Below are 25,973 nucleotides of genomic sequence, written 5' to 3'. Positions count from 1 at the left end.
ACAGTAATTCTTGATAAGTATTTTTATATACAACTGTAAGTGGCCCTGGGTAAGGGCATATGCTAATGAATTAAATAATAATAATAATAATAATAATAATAATAATAATAATAATAATAATAATAATAACCCACTGACCTGCCCAGTGAATTATTCAACAAGCAATCCATGCATGTCTTTATTTTATTTGTTTATACATTACTTTTGCTGAGCACAATGTTACAGTGTTGTACTTATATAAAAAAAAAAAAGTGAATACAAAATTACAAAACTCGGACGATTTAACAATTTCATTGCTTTTGACCGGGTCAAAACATGAAGGCTGAAACCTGGTACAATCCCAGTCTCCCTGGAAGTCTGGTAATACTGGTCAAGGAATAGATTCCAGCAGGTTTAATCTGGGGGTTTTCAGCAGGGGGCGTCAATCTGCTAACGTGAGGACACCACGCGATAGTCTCTATGGGAGCAGGAAGCGGAAGTTTGTGCTGGTTTGTTTACAATTTGTGGGACAGCAATTGAGGAGTTTAATTTGTCCGTGTGAGTTGTTTACTGATGAAGTAAATCAGACATCACAACTCTGTAGGTTACTGAAAGGGCGAGAGTGCGGGTTTTGGAGTTTATTATTTTTTTCTTATGGCGCCTGAACGCTGTGTACGGATTGTATTGTTACAGTAATTCGCTCTGTCGATGCTACTTACTACCTAAATCAAGTGCTGATTGAATAAAAAGCGAGTCTCCCTATATTATTAATAATAAAATCCCAAATAAGGAGAGAATATCAGTCTGAAACTAAAGTCAGAGAAGATGGACTTCAGTATGTACGTTTCATTCTTTCAATACGAGCTCGGCTCTACCATCGAGCATGCGGTGAAAGGGACTGTGGACACCGTCTTGTGGGAAATTGCAAAAGTTGTCGGCGGCAAATTCACTGAATTCCAAATTGAAATGGCTGGAAAGGAGAAAGAGAATGAAAGTCTGAAGCTGAGATTGGAAATATCAGAGAGCGAGTTGAAAGCAGTGCGGGAATGCATGAACGCTGCAGATGCAGACATTAAACAACCTCTCAGAAACATGAACCCCGACTGCAATGAACAAGACTTTCAGAGGAACGAGAACCGGGGATTATTCGTTAAAGGTAAGTTGTAATAATGTTATGGTTCTTGTATACCTTTCAGTCATTTATTTCAAAGTGCAATTAGATTCACATTATTCCTTGCGTGGAATACATTTGTGAAACTCGCATTGTCGCAACAATTCGATACTAGCAACATCGTATTTTGTCATATACTTGTACTTACTAGAACTGAAGTCATTGTATTTTATCTTGCTCTTAATTGTATTAATACTTGTACTGTGATTCTTGAAATGTATTTTTTGTTTACGACTGTAAGTCGCCCTGGGTAAGGGTGTCTGCTAAGAAATAAATAATAATAATAATAATAATAATAATAATAATAACATATATTTTTTAAAGGTAAGATCACATTTATGACCAGTGTCACGTCAATGTATGCTACTTGTCAAATACTCTTACTTTATGTAATGCGCATCTAGACTATTGCATGCGTATTACGACATCAGCACCACTGACATTACAGCGCAGACCATTACAGCGACTGCACATAACAGCGCTACGACATCACACTGGCCATAAAAGGGTTAACTGCAAGAGTGATAGAATGACACAAGTTAATTGTATCAATCTGTGTGACCTACTTAATGCCTATATTGATACTCTGTTGAGTTGATCATTCTAAAAATCCACAGGCATTCATGATATTGATAGAATGCCACAGGTTAAATATATCAAGCTGTGCCACCTAATGACTGTCTAGATCAGGGATCTAACAATCCTGGTCCTGGAGGGCCGGTGTCCAGCATCAAGTGTTTCTGTGAGTCAGCTTATAGCATTGCTGCTCGTAGACTGGAGAATCACCGCACATCTTTAGGAACATCATCCTCAACAGTATATTGTTTTTGAACAGCAATATTAAGCAAAAGGCAAGTGTGTAGTTTTACAGCTTTAAAGTTGGGAAAAGATTGTTGCTGTACTGTAGTAGGTGTATATTGTCTTACAAATGTTACTTTAATGTTTAATATTTAACTTAAGAACATAAGAAAGTTTACAAACGAGAGGAGGCCATTCAGCCCATCTTGCTCATTTGGTTGTTAGTAGCTTATTGATCCCAGAATCTCATCAAGCAGCTTCTTGAAGGATCCCAGGGTGTCAGCTTCAACAACATTACTGGGGAGTTGGTTCCAGACCCTCACAATTCTCTGGGTAAAAAAGTGCCTCTTATTTTCTGTACTGAATGCCCCTTTATCTAATCTCCATTTGTGACCCCTGATCCTTGTTTCTTTTTTTAGATCAAGAAAGTCCCCCGGGTTGACATTGTCTATACCTTTTAGGATTTTGAATGTTTGAATCAGATCGCCACGTAGTCTTCTTTGTTCAAGACTGAATAGTTTCAGGTCTTTTAGCCTGTCTGCATACGACATGCCTTTTAAACCCTGGATAATTCTGGTTGCTCTTCTTTGTACTCTTTCTAGAGCAGCAATATTCTAGGTGAGGTCTTACTGATGCATTGTAAAGTTTTAACATTACTTCCCTTGATTTTAATTCAACACTTTTCACAATATATCCGAGCATCTTGTTGGCCTTTTTTTATAGCTTCCCCACATTGTTTAGATGAAGACATTTCTTAGTCAACATAAACTCCCAGGTCTTTTTCATAGATTCCTTCTTCAATTTCAGTATTTCCCATATGATATTTATAATGCACATTTTTACTGCCTGTGTGCAGTACCTTACACTTTTCTCTATTAAATGTAATTTGCCATGTGTCTGCCCAGTTCTGAATGCTGTCTAGATCATTTTGAGTGACCTTTGCTGCTGCAACAGTGTTTGCCACTCCTCCTATTTTTGTGTCGTCTGCAAATTTAACAAGTTTGCTTACTATACCAGAATCTAAATCATTAATGTAGTTTAGGAATAGCACAGGACCTAATATTGTTAATGGTTACCTCTCTCCATTTTGAGGTTTCTTCTCTAATCAGTACTTTCTGTTTTCTACATGTTAATCACTCCCTAATCCATGTGCATGCATTTCAGTTTGAGAATTAATCTTTTATGCAGGACTTTGTCAAAAGCTTTCTGGAAATCTAAAAAACCATGTCGTATGCTTTGCAATTATCCATTGTCGATGTTGCATCCTCAAAAAATTCAAGCAGTTTAGTTAGACACGATCTCCCTTTCCTAAAACCATGCTGACTGTCTCCCAGGATATTGTTACCATATAGGTAATTTTCCATTTTGGATCTTCTTATAGTTTCCATAAGTTTACATATAATAGAAGTCAGGCTTATTGGTCTGCAGTTACCTGGCTCGGTTTTGTCTCCCTTTTTGTGGATCGGTATTACGTTTGCTATTTTCCAGTCTGTCGGCACAACCCCTGTGTCAAGAGACTGTTGCATGATCTTGGTTAGTGGTTTGTAAATAACTTCTTTCATTTCTTTGAGTACTATTGGGAGGATCTCATCTGGCCCAGGGGATTTGTTTATTTTAAGAGCTCCTAGTCTCTTTAACACTTCTGCCTCTGTTATGCTAAAGTTATTTAAAACTGGATAGGAACAGGTCGACATGTCGGGCATGTTGTCCGTGTCCTCCTTTGTAAAAACCTGTGAAAAGTAATCATTTAATATATTTGCTATTTTTTTTCTTCATCTATGATTTTGCCATTTGTGTCTCTTAGACATTTAACCTCCTTCGTTATTTGAAAAGACTAAATCAAGGCATGCCTCCCCTCTAGTCGGTGCCTTGACAAATTGCGTTAGGAAGCAGTCATTTGTCATTTCCACCATTTCAATTTCGTCCGTCGTGCTCCCCACCGGGTTCTCCCATTTTATACAGGGGAAGTTGAAATCCCCCATTAGTATGGCTTCTCCTTTTCTACACGCATTTCGAATGTCATTGTATAACAGATTATTTTGCTCACATCTGAATTTGGCGGTCTATAGCATGCTCCTGTTATTATGCCCTTTGAATTTGTGTCCATTATTCTGACCCATATTGATTCTGCATTGTTTTCTTTACCCAGATTTAACACCTGGGCTTCAAGAGTATTTCTTATGTATAGTGCTACCTCTCCACCTCTTCTGTCCTGCCTGTCTTTCCTATATAGTGTGTACCCACTAATATTATATTCGTCTCCATCACTCTCAGACAACCAAGTTTCTGTAACACCTATCACATCGTAGTTACTTGTTAGTGCAGTAGCTTCAAGTTCTAACATTTTGTTTCTGAGTCTTCTAGCATTAAGATAAATACATTTAATGGATGTCTTACCTGAGTTGTTGCCCTTGTTTTGATGTTTTCTCCCCCCCTTCCTTTCTAGTTTAAATGCTTCTGGACCTCCTCAAGGATCCCTTCTCTGAGTAGTTTGGTTCCCTTTCTGTTTAAGTGCAGTCCGTCCCACCTGTATAGATAGTCCTTGTTGTAGAATGTGCTCCAGTGTGTGCACCACGATTTCAGCCATGCATTTTGATTTTGTATTTCCAGCTGTCCATATGGTCCTTTGCAAGGTGCCGGCAGTATCCCAGAAAAGACCACAGTTTTGGTCTTGTCTTTTAATTTCCTTCCTAGCTCTCTGAATTTGTTTTGCAGGGATCTTGGCCTGTCTCTTCCAATGTTGTTTGTACCGATGTGGACGACTACTACCGGGTCATGACCTGTTCGTTCTAGGAGCCTGTCCACGTTCTCAGTGATGTGCGTGACAGAGGCTCTCGGAAGGCAGCACACTGTTGTAGTAAGGGGGTCCAAGCTGCGAACTGAACTTGCTGTGTTTCTCAATATGGAGTCCCCAACAATCATGACCTCCCTTCTTTTTGCTGCCTGGCCAGCACTGTTTATAGGGTCCTGGATGTTGTTCCTTTCGTTCTCTTGATGTTGGTTTTGGTCATCTAAATTTTGAAGTGGCTCAGATTTGGATGTCTGGATTTCTGGTGGTTGTGTTTGACAAAGTTTCTTTTTTTCCCTGCTTCTGCCTATCTGAACGCAGGTGTTTCGACTCTCTTCGATCTCCCTGGTGGCTTTCAGTCTGCTAGGGGTGCAGACTTCCATGAATTGTGGGTGTGGCAGCTCCTCAAGCTTCTTGAATTACATTTGCACTTTTGTGGATTGTATACAGTTGTTTTCTTAAATAGTACATTTTAGTAACCTGTTCTTGTTATGTGTTTTACAAAACACAAATGTTACATTGAACTTAAATTGCATTTGCACCTTTGTGGATTGCATATAGTCGTTCTCTTAAATAGTTTATTTAAATAGCCTATTCTTCTGTGTTTTACAAAACCCAAATGTTACTTCTCAATTCCGTTTGCACTTTTGTTGTTTGTAATAAAATCACGCATTTAAGAGAGATTGTACTTCATGTCATTGTGTATTGTGTAAAAAAAAAAAAAAAAAAAAAAACCTTTTACACAAAAACGTTTTATTTATTTAATGTTACAGTCAGCTATGTAGGTTCATAATGGAATAAATGCTGCCTGTAGTTCACACTGTGACAGGCTTCCAGATGACACGGCTGCTGTTTAAATACTGTAGCGGTGCTGTGAAAGGAAACGTGTGCCACTCGTTCTTCGGGGTCGGGCGGGGTTGCTGTTTTAATTCTGTAGCGGTGCTGTGAAAGGAAACGTGTGCCACTCGTTCTTCGGGGTCGGGCCGGGTTGCTGTTTTAATTCTGTAGCGGTGCTGTGAAAGGAAACGTGTGCCACTCGTTCTTCGGGGTCGGGTCGGGCAGGGTTGCTGTTTTAATTCTGTAGCGGTGCTGTGAAAGGAAACGTGTGCCACTCGTTCTTCGGGGTCGGGCCGGGCTGCTGTTTTAATTCTGTAGCGGTGCTGTGAAAGGAAATGTGTGCCACTCGTTCTTTGGCGTCGGGTCGGGGCCGGGTCTAATAACAGTTGTTTTACTTCGGGATGGGTCGGGTCGGGTAAATAACTGTCACTTCCGGGTCGGGCCGGTTTGATTGGACCTCTAGTCACCAGCCCTCCACGACCAGGATTTGAGAACCCTACTAGCAGGTTCATTGCTCCATATCACCAGATTTGTGTTGCACCCTTTTTAATTCAAACACATAATGAATCCCTTCTATTGTTTCTTCCTAATTGTGCATTTGTTATGAGCTTCAACATGCAGAATATATTTATTTTATGAAACAAGCTGTGTGTAGTGTAGTAGTGAGTGCATCCTCCTTACGCTGAGTGTAAAACGATCCGTTTTGTCCAAGGAATGTATCGCTAGAAACGTGTTTCAGTTTGTTTCAGCATCGTCAGGTATCCGTGATGTAATTAAGAAATTGAGATTGTTTAACAATGTTAATGACAGCTTTAAAGGCATGTAGGCAGTCTTGCATTTTGTGTTTACCCACAGCTGAGTTTGAGATAAGAACGTTCTAAATAAAAATAAGTAAAAAAAAGAAAAAGAAAGAAACTTGCTGTGTCCTCTACCACCATCCCAAAGTGGACACTGATAAGTAATGGAATGTCCAATTTTTTCACGCAAATGGAGGGTTCTGAAACTGCAGGAGCAATTAGAGGGCTGCTTATTCTGCCACTATACCACGTTTCAAGACCCTGGGTGGTTTAGAACCCCCTTTACCATACCAGACAGACCCCCTTTCACACCCCTTTGAGGGTGATTGACTCAGGGTCTTCAAACACTTTGAACTCCCCAGGTTACCATACCCCTAGTTTTAAAAAGCTCTTTATTTAAATGAAAGATAGTACTTTGGATTTATATAGCACCTTTCATCCCATAGGATACCAAAGCTCTTTACACGCGGCAGCTATTCTGTGCCTGCACACTGACAACAGAAGTTAGTGGGAGGAGTGAGGAATTGCTTAGCCAATTGAACCACAGTGGGAAATTTAGGTAGACCAGATAGTATATGTCCCTGAATTGGAATTTAGCCATTATATTTGCATAGTCCAACTGTTTAAACATTATCTATAGCAGAGGTTCCCAAACTGTGGTACGCGTACCCCTGGGGGTACGCAAGACGTGTTTAGGGGGTACGCGTGACAAATTGTGTAATGGCGAACAGTTTTTTTTTTTTTTTTTGCATTTTCATAAGACTTGTCATACTCACACAAAACTTTAAAACGCATTGGAAATTCATTTTAATTTCTGCCGTGAAATGGAGAAAGAAACAGAGAGCCGTGCAAGACAATCTCGCAGCAGCGGGACACTTGGGATCAACGCTGCGGTGTACTCGTTTATTGCAAACCTCCAAGTGGTAACAATGAGAACAAGGATAAACAGGGACAGTGATGTACAGAACTCTCACCACCAATAACTGCACAACGCGAATTAAATGTATTATATTTATGACGTATGTTTTTAGTTTTTTATTAATTACATTTTTTTGGTGCTTATTATGAGCTATTTTCGATTTTTATGTAAATCGTTTTTTCAGAGCTTTCGATTTTTATGTACTGTATGAAATTATTGTTTTCTGTTACTGCACTTTACAAAATGCTTGGTTTTTTTCTGTCACAAAGTAGTAACTGTACAGTACCACACTCTGTACCTTCTTTCCTTTGTTGTCTTCCACAACGAAATCCCTGTGGTCACGGACACATTCCTCTGGTTTTTTTGTGTTTAGGCATTTGTTTTACATTTCACCACAATTCACAATTCTGTTTTAAATCCTACGTATCTTAACTGTAATATAGCTTTAAATCCCGCGAACCAGCCTCCAGTCGAGAAAGTATTCAGAACTAATCAATACAAGTTAGGGAACGGTAGTTTGTCTTTGTTGTTTATGTATTAGGTTTTTGAGTTATGTGAATTGAGTATATTTCCAGTGTTTTTCTGGTGTTCATTATACACAGATTTTGTTTTTTTGTATCAGGGGTGTTTTATCGGTTAAACCCTAAAATCAGAAGCCGTAATTATATTATTATAGTCATTTATATTGTAAGTATATTATTGTGTATGTGTATACATCTGTGTATTATGAAAGCATATATTAAAAACAACATGAACATATAAATCTGAATGTTAGGGGTACGCAGACAGTTGATAGGTCTGGAAGGGGGTACGTGGCAATCAAAAGTTTGGGAACCTCTGATCTATAGCATACAGTTTACATTTTACCAATACAATACAATAATAATTATGTTAAGTTGTTGAAGGGCACTGATCTCTTAAAACCCAGAAGTGAAAGAGCTGATGATCTAGGCCTTTATTGTATTTTTGTGTGATAGGTTAATAAAATATATTGAACCATTCTATTCATTTTGAGGTCTGATAAACATTTATGCATGACTATATATTGATGGACATTACATAAGCAAATGAGATGTCCTTTTTGGAATACCATGTTCCTTCTCAAAAATGTGTTTCAATATTAGCTTTTAATAAAGGAAAATGACTTCTTTAATTAATTTTCATGTATCTATTTCGGTGCAATGTAGTTTCTTCTTTGTAACAAAGAAATATGTTTTTTTAACATAACAAATAATGTCTTCTCGGGAGAGTAAAACACATTAACTTTGATTCATGTACTAAAGGTTATTCTTAAATTAATTCATGATCCAGTTCTGGTGTACTTTTTTATGGTAAACTGAGCATGCATGACATAGAAACTCGGTTGTCAGCTAAGCAGAATATCCCTAAAACAAATTGGCTCAGAATCTGGGACGTTATCTGAAAACCAAATCGGCCCAGAATTTGGGCCGTTATCTGAAAACCGGCCCAGAACCCTGAGAACAGGAGCAGTCTATATATAAAACTGTGATTACATTAGAGATAAACTAATGAATCCTGTAACAAAACTGTAATAGCGTGCAGGATATATATATATATTTGCAATTAAAATAAATCACACAAACGATTATAGATATATGCCATTTGAAAGAAAAAAGTAGATCAACATAGAAAGCCAATTCTTGTTCACAAAGTTGAAATGGTTTAAGCAAAATTTAAAATGTTTGACACTTTGCTAACATTTGAACGCTAAAGGATTAACACCCCTACCTTCATACATAGAACTGCCAAGGTATAAATATTTGATCAGCACCCATCAAATGTTGCTACCTTCAAAAGAACATTATCAGAGTATGATATATTAGGCATCTTTCAGTTGGTAAGCCTAGAACAATTTCCAAAATACTGTAATACATTTTCACAAAACACAGGATTTTGGTAGATATTATTATTATTATTATTATTATTATTATTATTATTATTATTATTATTATTATTATTATTATTATAGATATTTGCCTGGTATGAGCGCCAATACTATTTGGCTTGTTGATATTATTATATATATATTTTTTTTTAGTTCTGCTATATAATTGTTTTGAATCTTTTTAAACTACTTTCATAACCACCAAGATGAATTGTTGGATTGTTTTAAACAGACCAAAAACGTTTATGGCTACAGATGAAATGTTGGTACAGGTATCAGATTATACATGTCATATTTTGGTAACGGTAGCATATTTTCACATTACACCAGTACATTTTTTTAAATTATATCCTTTTTTTCTCAGTGAATGAAAGAATCACACTAAACAAGTACTTGTGTTTCAGTTTTTCTGTTTGTTTTGGGAGAGGGGGAGTAGAATGTATATTTCAACTTTAATTTTAGGCATCCATCATTTCTCGATGTCAGCAATTCATATCAGTACATTTTCAACTCACAGGCCAAATTCTGATCTGCAATATCTTGGTAACTGTCAGGACACACTTGAAACTGGAACTGAATAAGTCTCTCTATGAGATGAATATCCATGATTTATTTCATAAAAGTATAAACTCCCCAGAATTACACTCTTGTATTTATCTGTGTGGTGAGAGTTTAAAGCTTGTAACATTTTGTTTCCCACAGATAATAAAGAGAAACAGGCTTTCATTGAAGCAGATGAGGGGCCAAACGTAGAAGCTGTTTACACACAAGAGGGGATCTTTGATCATGAACAGTGTGCAAGTTTAATGCAGGATACAGAGCAGACATCTTTGGAAGGTAAAGCAGCCCCAAGACTTGAGTCTGTCCACATTAAAGAGGAGGCAACTGAACTGGAACCTGTCCACATTAAAGACGAGGCCTATGAATTTGAACTTGTCCACATTAAAGAGGAGGCACCTGAACTGGAACCTGTCCCCATTACAGGGGAAGCTTCTAAAGAAAATAAAGTCAATATACTGGAGGACAGTGTAGTTCAGCTGGGATCTAGCCATTGTGTTTATTGTCCACCTGAATTGGTCCACATGAAACCCAATCAGTCTGTCTCTGAAGACACTTGTTCTAGTGTTGGAGAAAAGGGCACTGTGCTGGGGTCCATTCAGGTGGAACGTCACACCCCAGAAGATGGAAAGGAGGAAAGAGCAATGCCATGCACTAGCAGCACAACTTGTAAGTAGAATGTTATATAAGAATTGCAATTGTTTTGTGAAGGATTCAACGTTTATCATTATTCAAAATGACCATATTTTGGCAGCCTGGGTTACATAAGTACATTACTATATAGTGGTAATAATTCTAATTAGAATAAACTGTTGATTGTACAGCCACATAGAAAATGTGATAATCAACAAGATTGTTAAAGTTCTTGAGTAGATCCAGTCCTGTATGTTTGTACTCTGATAAACTTGTCTTTGAATGTTCTCATTGTTAACAGTGATTATTTAACAAGTGAATGTGATTTAATGCTGTGCAGTAACCTTTGTTTCTCTTTCCTCCACTCCAGCACTCCAGTGCAAAATCTCTTCTGATGGCAAAATGCATCGTAAGGATCACAGAGATTCAACACCGCAAGATGAATATGTGAAGAAACTGAGAACACCCTCAGTTCAAAATCTTTCTGTACAAGATAGCAGATCACTTAGTCTGGGTTATATAGTGACTCCACATCCCGAGGTTGTTAACAATTCTGCAACCCAGGGCAACTTCATTCCCCTACAAACTCCCCAGCAGATTCCTTCAGAGCAGATCTTGTATCACTGTACTGAATGTGGCACCAATTTCACTGACCTGGGAAACCTAAAAGCACACCAACAGATTCACAAAGAAGAGAAACCCTATCTCTGTACTGAGTGTGGCAAAAGTTTCAGATGGGTAGGTGGGCTTAAAATACACCAGCGCATTCACACAGGAGAGAAACCCTACCTTTGTACTGAGTGTGGGAAGAGTTTTAATCAGAAATGTAGCCTTCAGTCACACCAGCTAATTCACACGGGAGATAAACCGTTTCACTGTACTGATTGCGGGAAGAGATTCAGAGGTTCAGTAAAATTAAAGGTACACCAGCGAATTCACACTGGAGAGAAACCGTATCAGTGTCCTCAATGTGGGAAGGGTTTCAGTCGGAGAGACCACCTCAGAATGCATCACAAAATCCACACAGGAGAGAAACCTTTTGAGTGTACTGACTGTGGGAAGAGATTTATCGAGGCAAATAAACTAAAGAGACACCGTCGAGTTCACAGAGATTTAGTCAGTTAGGACACAAAAAACTGATTTAGACACACACAAAAAAAAAAAGAAATTCAGTTTACAGAATGAAAGCACCTCAATCACACCAGAATACCAACCCAGTTTCTGTCTCTCAGTGTGAATTGCAGGTAACTTTAAATACATGTAATTCTAATAAAATGTATGTAAAATGAAAAACAATTCATAGCCTGCAAAATATGAAAATTAAAATGTCATAAAAAATTAAATGGATAAATTTAGGATCCACAAGACATAAGTGACCAAAATTAAAATATAATTAGCCACAGACAATTATTAAACTGACGAGTGCCCACTAATTTACTCTTGGTGATGGAGCCCGACTTTGAATGCGTAACTTATTAGTTAGCAAAAATAAACCATGCATGCGAATAAAAATTAAAATAACTCGCTAAATACTTTAACAAGTCTTTCTGTTCCAAAAAAAAGCCACTCCTAGCCAATGAGTACTATCCGCCTGCCACAAAAAACCTGACTAATTTGTCAAAAGTTTTGCATAATTCTGTAACTTAAAAACTACCGCACGGATTTTCACGAAACTTGGACAAAGAAATTCTCTGTCACAGGTAGACAGAGCATATGAAATTCCGTCCCAATCCGATTTGAAATGGCCAAGAAAGCATACCCTCAAAATCGACTTTAACCAAGGCTCTACCAGCCGCTCTTATCTATAGCTAAGCTATCGAGCCATTATAATAACGTGCCACTAGGTGGTAAATGTCATTTTGATTACTATTCAGTCTCGTATTGATTGCCCTCTTCAATACCTACATGTTCGTTGACTGCAGCACTGTCTATGCGGGCCTCTACTTGTAATTTTGCTGAAGTGAAGTGTCGACATGCCATTATTATTGAATAGCGGAGATGATGCACATCTAATAGATAAAGATATGAAGAACGAATGCCGTTGGCAGTGGTGCCAAGAAAGAGATTTGCTAAATGGGCCATATTGGCAGTGGGTAAGAAAAACCGACATTCCTGGGCAGTATCAAATTCACCATAAAGACGAACGACATTTGAAATTATTCACAGCACGACTAAGTTATCAAAAACCCGTCCAGGTGCCGCGCCAACCACGGGGAGGATGAGCACAGCATAGAGTCTTTATATACCCACTACCCGACCCGCTTTAATAAGACCTGCAACCCGACCCAAAACCGCAAGTGTTTGTCCTTTACCTACTGCCTGCGTCACCTGACTCTCTCACGCTCTCACATTCACACACAGATATCTCTACCGTTCTCCATGGATTGCGTTTACACAATAGGCTATACAGCGTGGTAACTTTCTCTAGTGGTCTGCATATATTTTAACATTGTAACATATTAACTATCGCTACTTACTTTAATATAAAATACCTGTCTCTTCCTTTCATGTTGAAAGGGAGCTACACCTGTGCTTTTGCAGAGATGGTGAACCAGTTTTGTGGCCGTTGTTTACAAAAACAATGACAGGTTTTACAAGCAACAAATCCAGTCACATGTTCATTATTTTCATTCGCTGTGATTCCAAAAGAATTCCACACTTGTGATGTACCTCTCAAACTATTATCCACTACATGATACAAACCCTGCGCTATCTTTTGTTTCACCTCGTTCACAAACATTTTTAATATCACCAAGCAGACGTGATAAAAAGATCTTGCAGCGTATCAAACAAGCGAGAACGACAGTGCTTAGTCAACTGACTCCTCCCTAATTGCCTCCTGCTTTAGTGCAGGACATACCGGTACATTTACCTTCTCATACATTATTTGGGAAAGGGTTACAGATGAGTATGCTGAAAAGACAGAAAACGTTTTTGGTGATTCAAATTCAGAACTGACTTTTTTTTTTTTTACCCGAACCACAAACCGCGAAAAAGTTCACATTCCGACCCAAACCCGACCTTTTGCAGGTCACCCGCGGGTACCCGACCCGATGCAGGACTCTAGCACAGCAGAGTGAGTTATTAACACAAGTTAACATGTGCGGTTGTTAGTGAACACTGTTTGCCATTTACCATTATTCCAGATCACATTGATTTCCGCAAGCGAGTTGCAGCAGACAAAGAAACGCTCCGTAAGCTTCACATATCAAGGAAGTGTGGAGCACACATGGGTTCAAAGGCTTTACACAATTGTGCAGCACTTTAAAGACACTGAATATTGATGAAGAAACCAGCTTTTCCATGAACAAGAACGTTTCTACGATGAAAAGGAGGGAAGGTAAAAAAGGTACAATTCTAAAAGGTCACCTCATTACAAAAAGGATATTGCTGCTCTAGAAAGAGTGCAAAGAAGAGCAACCAGAATTATCCCGGGTTTAAAAGGCATGTCGTATGCAGACAGGCTAAAAGAATTGAATCTATTCAGTCTTGAACAAAGAAGACTACGCGGGGATCTGATTCAAGCTTTCAAAATCCTAAAACGTATAGACAATGTCGACCCAGGGGACTTTTTCAACCTGAAAAAAGAAACAAGGACCAGGGGTCACAAATGGAGATTAGATAAAGGAGCATTCAGAACAGAAAATAGGAGGCACTTTTTTACGCAGAGAATTGTGGGAGTCTGGAACCAACTCCCTAGTAATGTTGTTGAAGCTGACACCCTGGGATCCTTCAAGAAGCTTCTTGATGAGATTCTGGGATCAATAAGCTACTAACAACCAACCGAGCAAGATGGGCCAAATGGCCTCCTCTCGTTTGTAAACTTTCTTATGTTTTATAACCAATCATCTAGCTTCTGCAAAACAGAATATTGCCACAGCTGTTAATATTGGCATATCTTGCAGGTTGCTGGGCTACCATCGACTGTGGTAGTCAGCATTCTCACGGATACAAGAATGTGTTACAATGAGTGGTGGTTGCAAAGGAGGAGTCTAAACTTTTGCATGGAGGAGCAATCCACGCCTACTTGATGTTGATACAAACTTACTGTACGTTAACTGCAACAACAATAATACACATCCGTGGATTCATGCTGTAATTATAAATCCATTGTTATTACATGTCTTCTAAAGGACATGCAGCCTTCAGTTTTAGATTGGTGAGAATATTCTGCTTTTTTTGTCTAAAATAAAAAAAAAGTAGTAAAAAGATACTGGTTTAGTCTAGTTTAGAATCATCTAGCTTAAAAACATCACTGTTGCTCCTATAGTTATTTGATGCTGCTAGAATTAGAACCAGTATTTGTATTTATTAAAACAATCTATTTTAGGTTAAATAGGCCTCTTCCTACCATCAATTGTTTTTGTTTTTATAGTGCAGCAATATAAGCATTTTTATTTTTTTTTCAATTAATATCTATAGTGCATTGTAACCCTGTACTGCCCTGTAACACCTGTAACTAGCCTTGGATAACACAAAACTACTTATGGTAATGCCGTAATACACAATATTACAATTGCTATGTATATAGTGATCTAGCAGCCTCTTACGCAAAACTTAGCGCAGCAGCTCAAAAAGTGTTTATGTATTTTACCTTCTATAAATATATGTATTGTCTTAATGTAAAATGCATGTTATAATACTGCCTGTGTGTGTGTATGTATGTGTATATATATATATATATATATATATATATATATATATATATATATATATATATATATATATATATATATATATATATAATTTACAGATATATATATATATATATATATATATATATATATATATATATATATATATAGTAGAAGCCTGTTACTTCGAACCCGTTTGAACCGACAAATTCAAAATAGTTGACTAACGAAAAAGGATGTGGTGGGAAAGTCAATAATTATTGACACAAAAACTGCAAAGCAAAAACTTGAGAAATTCTCTAGTGCCATGGAATCAAGCACCGTCACAGCACTGCAAAGAACTGTGCGACTCGTCAAGACAATGCGAGAGAAAGAGCTTGTGCATGTGGTTCATGCAAGAAAGGGAAACGGGCACTCTGATTTCAGGACCAAGAGAAAGGATTGCTATTCCATAGTTGACTACATCCAGAGGGCATGTTTTAGAGCTAGTGATGGGTGGCTGTACAGATTTAAAAAAAGACATGGCATCGGGCAGCTGTGCTTAACAGTGGGGAACAAAATACAATGTAGATACAACAGTTAGAACTGTCGTCAGAAAATGCTTCAGTGTAACACTAAGGAAACAAAGTGTTTGGGGCTATGAAAAGAATGCTGATGTTTTAATAAACCTATAGAGTACAATATATGTTCATTCATGCAAACTATTTCTGTGTCCCCCAAGCTGTTCGTATGACTGGACTTCTACTCTATATTAAAATTCAAAGTCCTTACTCGGGTAGATAACTTTTCTAGTGACCCTTGTATTTGTTTTGTATTTGTAATGTAGAAATGCCAACAAGTAAAATGTAATGATAGCAGTTTGAATAGCAGAAATGTCAGCAACAAAAGCCACAAATACCTTTGGTAAAGGTGTTGTGCAAGAGGTACTGTTTTGTTTCTTGAGTTTATTTTGTGAGGTGTGTGTTTAAAAAGATCTTGACATTTCTGGAACATGAATATTCTGATATCTGTTAAATGCTTCTATTGCAGTTGTCATATAATAAAATGTGTTCCCTGCATTATTGTGTGTTTCTGTAGGTTTCACAATCCCATGTATATTTGTTATGTAGAACTGCAAACTGCTAAAAATGCAATCATAACAGTTTAAATAGTTAAAAGGTTACTGGCTACTTAGAACAAGAAACTCCTTTGGATTCTGTGGGCCAGCTGACCCGAGACCAAAACATGTTTTCACTACACTGTGCAGGTTACACCACTTTTCCATCTTGGCCACTTGGCTGTGCTCCCACAGAGCGCCAACGCCCCAAGATGAATACTGAAGACTGCTATGCACCGGGAGTCTTATTTCCATCCCTGGGAATGGTACAGTCAGATTTTGTCCTTGCATGCTTGATAAAATTACTGTTGTCAGTTTTTTATTTTAAGGTGGATTATTTCAACACTGATTTAGCCTTTAGATTGGCTTCTCCCAATCTAAAAAGATAAAATCAATGTATCTAATTAAGGTGTGATTAAGCTATGTATATATTATAATGAAGCGTCCCTGCTAAGGCTGGTTTGCAGGTTTAGCGCTTCCATTGTAGTACTAACTTCCCCATTTACAAGACAGTTGATAAACTTACAGCTTGAATTTTCTCCACACAGAATCATCCATTTTATGCCATGTGGCTGAGGCTTAATTGATCAACAATTTACCCAATTATGCCTCAGCCACATTCCAGGCAAGGACTTGTTAAGCCAACCAAAAACTCACACCAGTACACACACACATTTTATCCTCTACATTCCCTCACCTCGCCACACACGCACACACACACACACAGAGTCCTGCCATAGTTATGGTTGCAGTGTTCTTTATAAGCCCCTATTTTGTGCAGCTCCAAAAATGGGGTTAAGTTCAATCAATCTGCCTGCCGTTTTGGATTTCAGGTCTGATTGGTAGGCAGAATTTTATTCTGTCCAGTAGTTTTTGAGCTACATCACTTTTAAAAATGAGTGTTTTTTCATGTAAGTTTGGTGCCAGGAGAGCTTTTTTTTATTTTTATTACTCACCTGTAAGTAAAAAACTACTGACCAGTTACTACTCCCATTTTGCAAGATACTGCATCTAAGTAGTCTTTAGTGCATTTTGTGGGTGGGGGGGTTTAAAAATGTGTATTTTAATATAAAAAAAGGAATTTTAAAAACGAATGCTACGCGTGCGCAGTTGTACGATTTGGTAACCATGTTTGTGTAGTTCTGACTGGACCTGTAACAATTCAATCACTTAGGTACGCTCTCCAGTTTGCACTACAACTCCCAGAATGCACACCGAACGGCTAATCGTAGCTAACATTTCAAGCTTTTCACAAGCTTAACAAAGCATCATCATATTGTACTATACAGAGTAAATAAATAATATGCATTTTGTTTGTGTTGACTGTGTAAGCAGCGTCGCTTACCAAGTGACATATTCTTATCAAAGTGTCAATAAATATTGAAGGTAGCACAAATGAATAACACCCTAAAAATATCGTCATAAATATTGAAGAAAAACAGCACTAACATTTATTTTGTAGGACTAACCAGCACAAACAAATGATATATGAATAAACGTTAGTGCTGAGTTTTACACCCGGAGGCCGTCTCCGTGGAGCAGGAAGAGGAAGTCTGTTCTGGTTTGTTATCGTCTGTGTGTGGGGCTGTTCAGATGCAGCAACAGAGAAGTTGCATTTCTCCGTATGATTTGTTTCTTTAGCAAGTAAATCAGATATCACAGCTCTGCTGTAGTGTAGGTTCTGAAAGGTCGAGTCTGCGGGTTTTGGAGTCGAGTGCTGATTGAATAAAAACCGAGTCTCCATGTATCATTAATAATAAAAGCCGCAATAAGGAAAAGATATAAGTCTCCAACTAAAGTCAGAGAAGATGGATTTAAATATGTACGTTTCATTTTTTCAAGGCGAGCTCGGCTCTACCATCGAGCACGCAGTGAAAGGGACTGTGGACACGGTCTTGTGTGAAATTGCAAAAGTTGTCGGCGGCAAATTCACTGAATTCCAAATGGAAATGGCTGGAAAAGAGAAAGAGAATGAAAGTATGAAACTGAGATTGGAAAATCTGAAGCTGAGATTGGAAATATCAGAGAGCGAGTTGAAAGCGGTGCGGGAATGCATGAACGCTGCAGATGCAGACATTAAACAACCTCTCAGAAACATGAACCCCGACTGTCATGAACAATACTTTCGTAATGAGAATCAGGGATTATTCATCAGAGTTAAAGGTAAGTTTGAATAACGTTACGGTTCTTGCATACCTTTCAGTGACAGTAAATACACGTTGTTACTTGCATGGGAATCGGGATTTTGTTAAACTCCCATGTCCCAACAATTTAATAGCAACTAGGCAGATTTATTGTGGTGAGCTCACATTTATGACGTATGGTGTAGGGTCAGAAATTGGTACATCGTCAGGATGTAATATGCATACCAAAACCTGACCCATGTAAGGTCAGAAAATGGTACGCTGTCAAAAAGTGGTACATTTGTATTTCAAGTACTTGCATGTACCAGTTTATTATGGTTGTTTATAATGCTGTCAAAAGGTGGTATATTTGTATTTCAAGTCTTTTAATGCATGTTCCATTTTATGTACCAGTTTTTCATTTTTCAATATAAACAATGAAAGCGGTATAGCCTGCAGTAAAATGTTCAGCAAGAAAGTGTTGAATAGGCTACTGATGTATACTTGCTTTAAATATATACACTTCAGAGCCATTAGTTATGTTCATAGGTTACTACAGACCTTAAAATTGCATTAAAACAATATGCAGATTTAAGCTTGTTGAATCTACTTCATTTTCAAATGTTTAATTGTGATGGTGTTCCCTCATTTAAACAGATGATTAGAATATATAGGTATTAATTTTATTACATTAGGTGTGTATGCATGGTGCCTGTGTATACTGTGTACCAAGGACTCAACAAGGATTAATATTAGTGCCTCTGCTCGTCCTAAGATAATGACTTGGATTCCGGTATAGTAAGCAACTTGTTAAATTTGCAGACGACACAAAAATAGGAGGAGCGGCAAACACTGTTGCAGCAGCAAAGGTCATTCAAAATGATCTAGACAGTATTCAGAACTTGGCAAACATGTGGCAAATTACATTTAATAGAGAAAAGTGTTAGGTACTGCACGCAGAATATAAAGATGTGCATTGTAAATATCATATGGGAAATACTGAAATTGAAGAAGGAATCTATGAAAAAGATCTAGGAGTTTATGTTGACTCAGAAATGTCTTCATCCAGATCAGGGGTGGGGAACCCATGTTCCTGGCGGGCCAGTGTCACCCCTGGCTTTTGTTCCAGCTGTGCCCTAAATTATTTAATTGGACCAATTATTACCAATTATTGGTCTAAATAAACTAAATAAACTAAATAAACAATAACCAGGCGGGACACCGGCCCTCCAGGAACATGGGTTCTCCACCCCTGATCTAGAAAATGTGGGGAAGCTGTAAAAAAGGCCAACAAAATGCTTGGATAGATATTGAAAAGTGTTGAATTTAAATCAAGGAAAGTAAAACAATGTTTACAGTTAAAACTTTACAATGCATTAGTAAGACCTCATCTAGAATATTGTGTTCCGTTCTGGTCACCTCACTACAAAAAGGATATTGCTGCTGTAGAAAGAGTGACCAGAATTATCCCGGGTTTAAAAGGCATGTCGTATGCAGACAGGCTAAAAGAATTGAATCTATTCAGTCTTGAACAAAGAAGACTACGCGGCGATCTGATTCAAGCATTCAAAATTCTAAAAGGTATTGACAATGTTGACCCAGGGGACTTTTTCAACCTGAAAAAAAGAAACAAAGACCAGGGGTCACAAATGGAGATTAGATAAAGGGGCATTGAGAACAGAAAATAGGAGGCACTTTTTTACACAGAGAATCGTGGGCGTCTGGAACCAGCTCCCCAGTAATGTTGTTGAAGCTGACACCCTGGGATCCTTCAAGAAGCTGCTTGATGAGATTCTGGGATCAATAAGCTACTAACAACCAAACAAGCAAGATGGGCTGAATGGCCTCCTCTTGTTTGTAAACTTTTTTATGTTCTTAACATTGGATATACTATCTTGGCTATAGCTAAATAATAAAGTTTGGAGATAAAATAGCGTTTGTAATATACCTGTTCATTCCATATAGGAATGTTCCCATGTAAATGTCAGCAATGTTAATATGTACCGTTGATCCTGGCTCTAATGGTTTAAGAGTGTCATTTAGTTTGACGTTTGTTTTTCATCAGGGAAGTCTGGTGGGTATACTTCCTGACCCGTCACATGAGATTTAAACGCAAATGAAATTTTACACCAAAACAAATGACCCTCCTAGTTGACCTTTACAGGATCCTTTATGAAGCCTAATCAACATGTTGACCAGCCGTTGAACTTCACTGCAGTCAAAAATACTAAAACACCACGAAAACACCTCTACAATATTCCATTACACACATTCATAATATACACCATAAAGCCAAAGACAGTGTTAGTTGTGAGAATTATTGTAATTGTTTAAGAGTATAGTGCCAATATTGATGCATGAAATGTGTAACAGAATATTAAAATGTTTGTACAGTACACTGTACTGCATCCCTATGATCAAATCAAACAAACAAAAACACCATGTGGACCCCACTCCAATTCCAGGGGACTAGGGAGCCTCCTCATCAGAATAAAAACATAATGCCAAGAATAGATAAAAGGTAATTACCATTATTTAAAATTAAAAATGAATACAAAAATAATATTTTCATCAAGTTGTTCTATTGCAATTAAAATACACATCTCTTATGATGATTATGATTTAAAGTTATATTGACACCTTTTTAAATTAGATCTCCAGGCATACAGGCTCTAATTGAGGGCACATTGATTCGGACGTGCTGTGATTGACTACTGCTCAAATCACTATGAACAAGACAAACTGTACCTCGCCCACAAACTTGTATATGTTTACAATTTTAGATAACCCAATCTGTTGCTCATCAGTTAAAAAAACATACATTTGCTCAATTGTGAAAAAATGATATTAGAAAGAACTTTAGGGCCAAACTTAGTACGTTGTTTCCTTTCAAATGGGCATTTCCTTGTTTTCTGAGCTAAAATCATTTGTGCATGCCCGGGTAACACCACACTGGTATCACGTCAATTAATGCTACCTGTTTAATGTTCCTGTTTTACATACTGCCCATGCCCAGACTATTTTCCCCATGCACAGATTATTTTTGCCTTGCAGACCAAGGACGCTCATCAAAAACCCAAACCCAAGTCTTTGTATATGAAAGTAGGTGTGGAGTAAAATATAAGTTTACAAAATATGTAACTAATTAGTTTTACATTAAATACAGACAGCTGTTGTTAACGAATGGTAAAGTATACCACAGAGGGATTTTTTTAAAATAAAGCAAAAGAAAAAATGCACCTATATGCACAATGCAATTTTGTTTACATTGAAGTGTAGCGTTTTCTTTAAGTAACCTCAAGGTAGCATGCTTATTATTATTATTACTCACAGGCCAAATTCTGATCTGCATTATCTTGGTAACTGTTAGGACACACTTGCATCTGGAACTGATTAAGTCTGTCTATGGGATGAAGATACATGATGTATGATTTCATAAAATTCTAAACTCCACAAAATGTGTCCCTCTTAGAATTACATGATTGTATGTATCTGTGTAGTGAGAGTTAAAAGTGTGTATCATTTTGTTTCCTACAGATAATAAAGAGAGGCAGGGTTTCACTGAAGAAGATGAGGAGCCAAAGGTAGAAGCTGTTTATGCACGACAGGAACTCTTTGACCATGAACAGTGCGCAAGTTTAATGCAGCTAATAGAGCAGACGTCCTTGCAAGGTAAAGAAGCCCCAAGACCTGAGTCTGTCCACATTAAAGAGGAGGCAACTGAACTGGAGCCTGTCCACATTACAGGGGAAGTTTCTAAAGAAACTAAAGTCAATATGCTGGAGGAGAATATAGTTAAGATGGGATCTAGCCATTGTGAGGACTGGCCTCCTGAACTGGTCCACATGAAACCCAATCAGTCTAGTGTTGGAGAAGAGGGCACTGTGCTGGGGTCCGTTCAGGGGAAACATCACACCCCTGAAGATGGAAAGGAGGAAGGAGCAATGCCATGCACTAGCAGCACAACATGTAAGCAGAATGTCAAAAAAGCAGTTATATAAGAATTGCAATTGTTTTGTGAAGGATTAAAAATGTATCATTATTCAGAATTACCATAATTTGGCTGCTTTTTGTTTAAAGTTGTTGAGTAGACTTAATCCTGTATGTTTGTACTCTGACAAACTTGTCTTTTAATGTTCTCATTATCAGTGATGGTTGTGAGGTGAAGCCTTGCAAGAAAGTGAATGTGATTTAATGCTGTGCAGTAACCTTTGTTTCTCTTTCCTCCGCTTCTAAAGCAGATATAGGAAGACACAACTCCACTCCTGAACCCCAGGGAAAAATGCAGTACAAGAAACACAGAGAGTCGTCACCCCCAGATGAATATGTGAAGAAACTGAGAACACCCTCAGTTCAAAATCTTTCTGTACAAGATAGCAGATCACTTACTCTGGGTTACATAGTGACTCCACATCCCGAGGCTGTTAACAATTCTGCAACCCAGGGCAACTTCATTCCCCTACAAACTCCCCAGCAGATTCCTTCAGAGCAGATCTTGTATCACTGTACTGAATGTGGCACCAATTTCAGTGACCTTGAAAACATGACAGCACACCGACAGATTCACAAAGAACAGAAACCCCATCACTGTACTGAGTGTGGAAAAAGCTTCAGATGGGTAGGTGGACTTAAAATACACCAGCGTATTCACACAGGAGAGAAACCCTATCTGTGTACTGAGTGTGGGAAGAGTTTTAAACACAAATTCGGCCTTCAGTCACACCAGCTAATTCACGCGGGAGAGAAACTGTTTCACTGCACTGTTTGCGGGAAGAGATTCAGAGGGTCAGTGAACTTAAAAGTACACCAGCGAATTCACACTGGAGAGAAGCCTTATGAATGTCCTGTATGTGGAAAGGGTTTCAGTCGGAGAGACCACCTTAGAATACACCACAGAATCCACACAGGAGAGAAACCTTTTGAGTGTACCGAGTGTGGGAAGAGATTTATAGAGTCAAATAAACTGAAGAGACACCGTCGAGTTCACAGAGATTTAGTCCGTTAGGACACACAAAAAAAAAAGAAGTTCAGTTTACAGAATGAAAGCACCTCAATCACACCAGAATACCAGCACAGACACACGTTTCCCTCTCTCAATTTGAATCGCAGGTAACTGTTAAAATATGTGTAATTATAATAAAATGTATGTAAAATGAAGAACAATTCATAGCCTGCAATGTATGCAAATTATTTTAGCCCTGTGATCTACAACACCTATATAATGTGATTTGGGTGTTAATATACTGCAACACATGGAAAGCAGAAGGATGTTGGTGATTACTCAAGGAGCAGGTGTAACCGGCTTATTCCTCAGTGCAGCAGCTGCATTGGCCAATGTGCCTATCAGGACAGTGCTGGGAGTTCATGGAATGGTGACATATTTGCAGAAAGCCATCAGCGGGAAGCTATAACTGCAGCATACAAATGTGTGTCATGCATTGTGATAAGCAAGAGAGGTGATACAGTGATTCGAATTTCATGAGCTGCAACAATGGACAGTTATTGAGATCATAATAACATCACAATGCAAGTTAACCAATTGCTACACTTTCCTTGTTTTATACTGATAACATATTTCAATCAATATTATAGTTTATGGTCACAGTTATATCCTTATATTATTGTATTAAAGGGGGCCCTGAATTACTGCCACAGCAACATGTGTGCTACAGAAGATTTGTAAAAGTCGAATTGCGTTTGGCGCTGCTGTGCGTGTTTTTGGCATGTCAAGCGTGACAGATAGGCAGGTTTCGCATGGTCATGGTTTAAGAAACAGTGGGAGGTTCTAATATTTTGTCCACAGCAATTTTTAAACTGTGATGTCACAACAGTTTTAGGGATAAGTCTGCGTGGATTGTTAATATTGAATTTACTGTGCAAATCATGAAGCTAGTGCTTATGATAACAAGTCTTAACTGTATTACAAACGGAACATCACCAACAAGGAAAGTAACTGTGGGTCAATTGCAATGAACTGAAAGGAGCGTACTAACTGGGGATAATCCCGTGGTTAGTACAGAGGACAGTACTAAACAGTACGCAAGTTAATACCAATTGCAACGAACTAAGCAGCTCAAGATAGTCCCCAGATGCATACTAAAAAAAATGGTCTCAACTGCAATTACAGTTATTTCAACAAGGCAGGAGAGCTGTGTGTTGGAGATACAATTTGTCAGTACTTTGTTGCTTAACCAGCAGGAGGTGTTTCATTGTTCTGGATAATGCGATACCAAGATCCGCCAGGATGTGTCTCCAGAACCAACAAAGGAACCTCACCTGCAGATATAGCTCAACTTTTCTGTGGATAGAGAAGTGATACTTACCGGTGTGCTCTCCAATGTGTTCCTGTGGACGAAGGGAAATAAAGTAGAGCACGGACTGAAATAACAAAAAGAGGTCTAAACACTCCAGGGGGGGTCAGAACATCTAACTGACCTCTGTTGTTTTCAGTGTGAAGAATCTCAAGTGCTGGTTTTACTCAGCCAGTGAAGAACACCTGGACTGTCAATAGTTGTGAATATGCGGACACTATCTTTAGAATTTGTGTTTGGATCAACAATGGTTCAGTCAGTGACTGGAAAACTGAGTCAGTGCTCCTTGTTTAAGTCTTTTGTTGGGGAATAAATAAATACACCCTCTACTGGCTAAGCCAAAATTAAGCTTGTCTGTCATATTTTATACGACCAGTTTGGAATCCTGCAAACAGTAGCATTTGTTACACGAGGCATTTCCTCCAGATGAAACCTTCCAGTAATTTATTTCTTGAGTACACTGTATTCAAGAACAGACAATAAATGAACTAAAATTAAGACCTACAAAAACGAATATATGTATTCATTACAAAAACCTTTTAAAAAAGTTATGGTTTAATCTTGAAGCCTCAAAAGTCAGGGCATTCCTTACAAAAATAAATACTTCAGTGGTGCAGCTTGAAGCCACAAAATTCATGAAATGCCAAACCACCCATAACTGAGCTGTATCCAGGTTAGGCCGTGAGCATAGATCCTGGGATGTGATGGGCAGGGTAACATTCCATGATAAGGGGAGCAGTGAAAATGGCAGTGGTAGAAAGTACATTGTAGTACTTTAGCAAAAACACCTTTTAATAAGGAAAAGTTCCACTAAACAATGATAATTGGATCAGTGAAATCCATGTTCAATCACATTTTCACTGCTCCCCTGATCATCTGCTGTTGAACATTGTTAATATGTTTTATTAAGGGTGGTTTTAAAATACATTTACACTGCTCCCGATGGGGCAATGACCGGAAAGGAGCGTCCTGACTGGGGATGATCCCGTGGTTAGTACGGAGGACGGTACTAAACCAGTACGCAAGTTAATGCCAATTGCAACGAACCAAGCAGCTCAAGATAGTCCCCAGCTGCATTTTCTAATGTGTCTCAATTGCAACAAACCCACAGTAACTGCTGTTGCCCTCTAGAGGATACCAAAACACAATACTAAGTACTCTAGCAATTTCTGTAGATGAAAGGCTTCTATTGTACAAACTGGAACAAATATGCAAAATCTCAAAATGTATTGACAGCTTATATGAAACTGAACTGTTTATAATCACAAACCCTTATTTAACTTATTCAGCTTAACGTAGGCCTATATATATATATATATATATATATATATATATATATATATATATATATATCTCAAAATAATAATAATTCCAGTATGACTTTCCAGTGTCTTTACTTTCAGCCTCTTCCACAGGGACGACA

The 25,973-nt window shown here is 38.1% G+C and overlaps 2 protein-coding genes across 3 annotated transcripts; both read left to right on the top strand.

The window, feature by feature from the left end:
- Window positions 1-425: 425 nt before the first annotated feature.
- LOC117971036 (zinc finger protein 239-like) lies at window positions 426-13,812 on the top strand. Its single transcript, XM_059018002.1, has 3 exons — window positions 426-1,135; window positions 9,898-10,422; window positions 10,757-13,812. Exons 1-3 carry the CDS (start codon window positions 805-807, stop codon window positions 11,509-11,511), a joined length of 1,611 nt encoding a protein of 536 aa, XP_058873985.1. The 5' UTR covers window positions 426-804; the 3' UTR covers window positions 11,512-13,812.
- Window positions 13,813-17,426: 3,614 nt separating this feature from the next.
- LOC117407686 (zinc finger protein with KRAB and SCAN domains 1-like) lies at window positions 17,427-24,887 on the top strand. 2 transcript variants are annotated; one of them, XM_034012853.3, is made up of 3 exons: window positions 17,427-18,279; window positions 21,777-22,208; window positions 22,481-24,887. In XM_034012853.3, the coding sequence occupies exons 1-3, from the start codon at window positions 17,925-17,927 to the stop codon at window positions 23,242-23,244; spliced, it is 1,551 nt and encodes a 516-aa protein (XP_033868744.3). In that variant the 5' UTR covers window positions 17,427-17,924; the 3' UTR covers window positions 23,245-24,887. The 2 variants fall into 2 exon arrangements, with proteins under 2 accessions (XP_033868744.3, XP_033868743.3); XM_034012852.3 differs by having other exon boundaries at window positions 22,478-24,887.
- The last annotated feature ends 1,086 nt before the right edge of the window (window positions 24,888-25,973 follow it).

The sequence above is a fragment of the Acipenser ruthenus genome, chromosome 58, assembly GCF_902713425.1.
Source record: "Acipenser ruthenus chromosome 58, fAciRut3.2 maternal haplotype, whole genome shotgun sequence".
Lineage (NCBI taxonomy): Eukaryota > Metazoa > Chordata > Actinopteri > Acipenseriformes > Acipenseridae > Acipenser > Acipenser ruthenus.
This window is presented reverse-complemented; position numbering and strand designations above follow the sequence as displayed.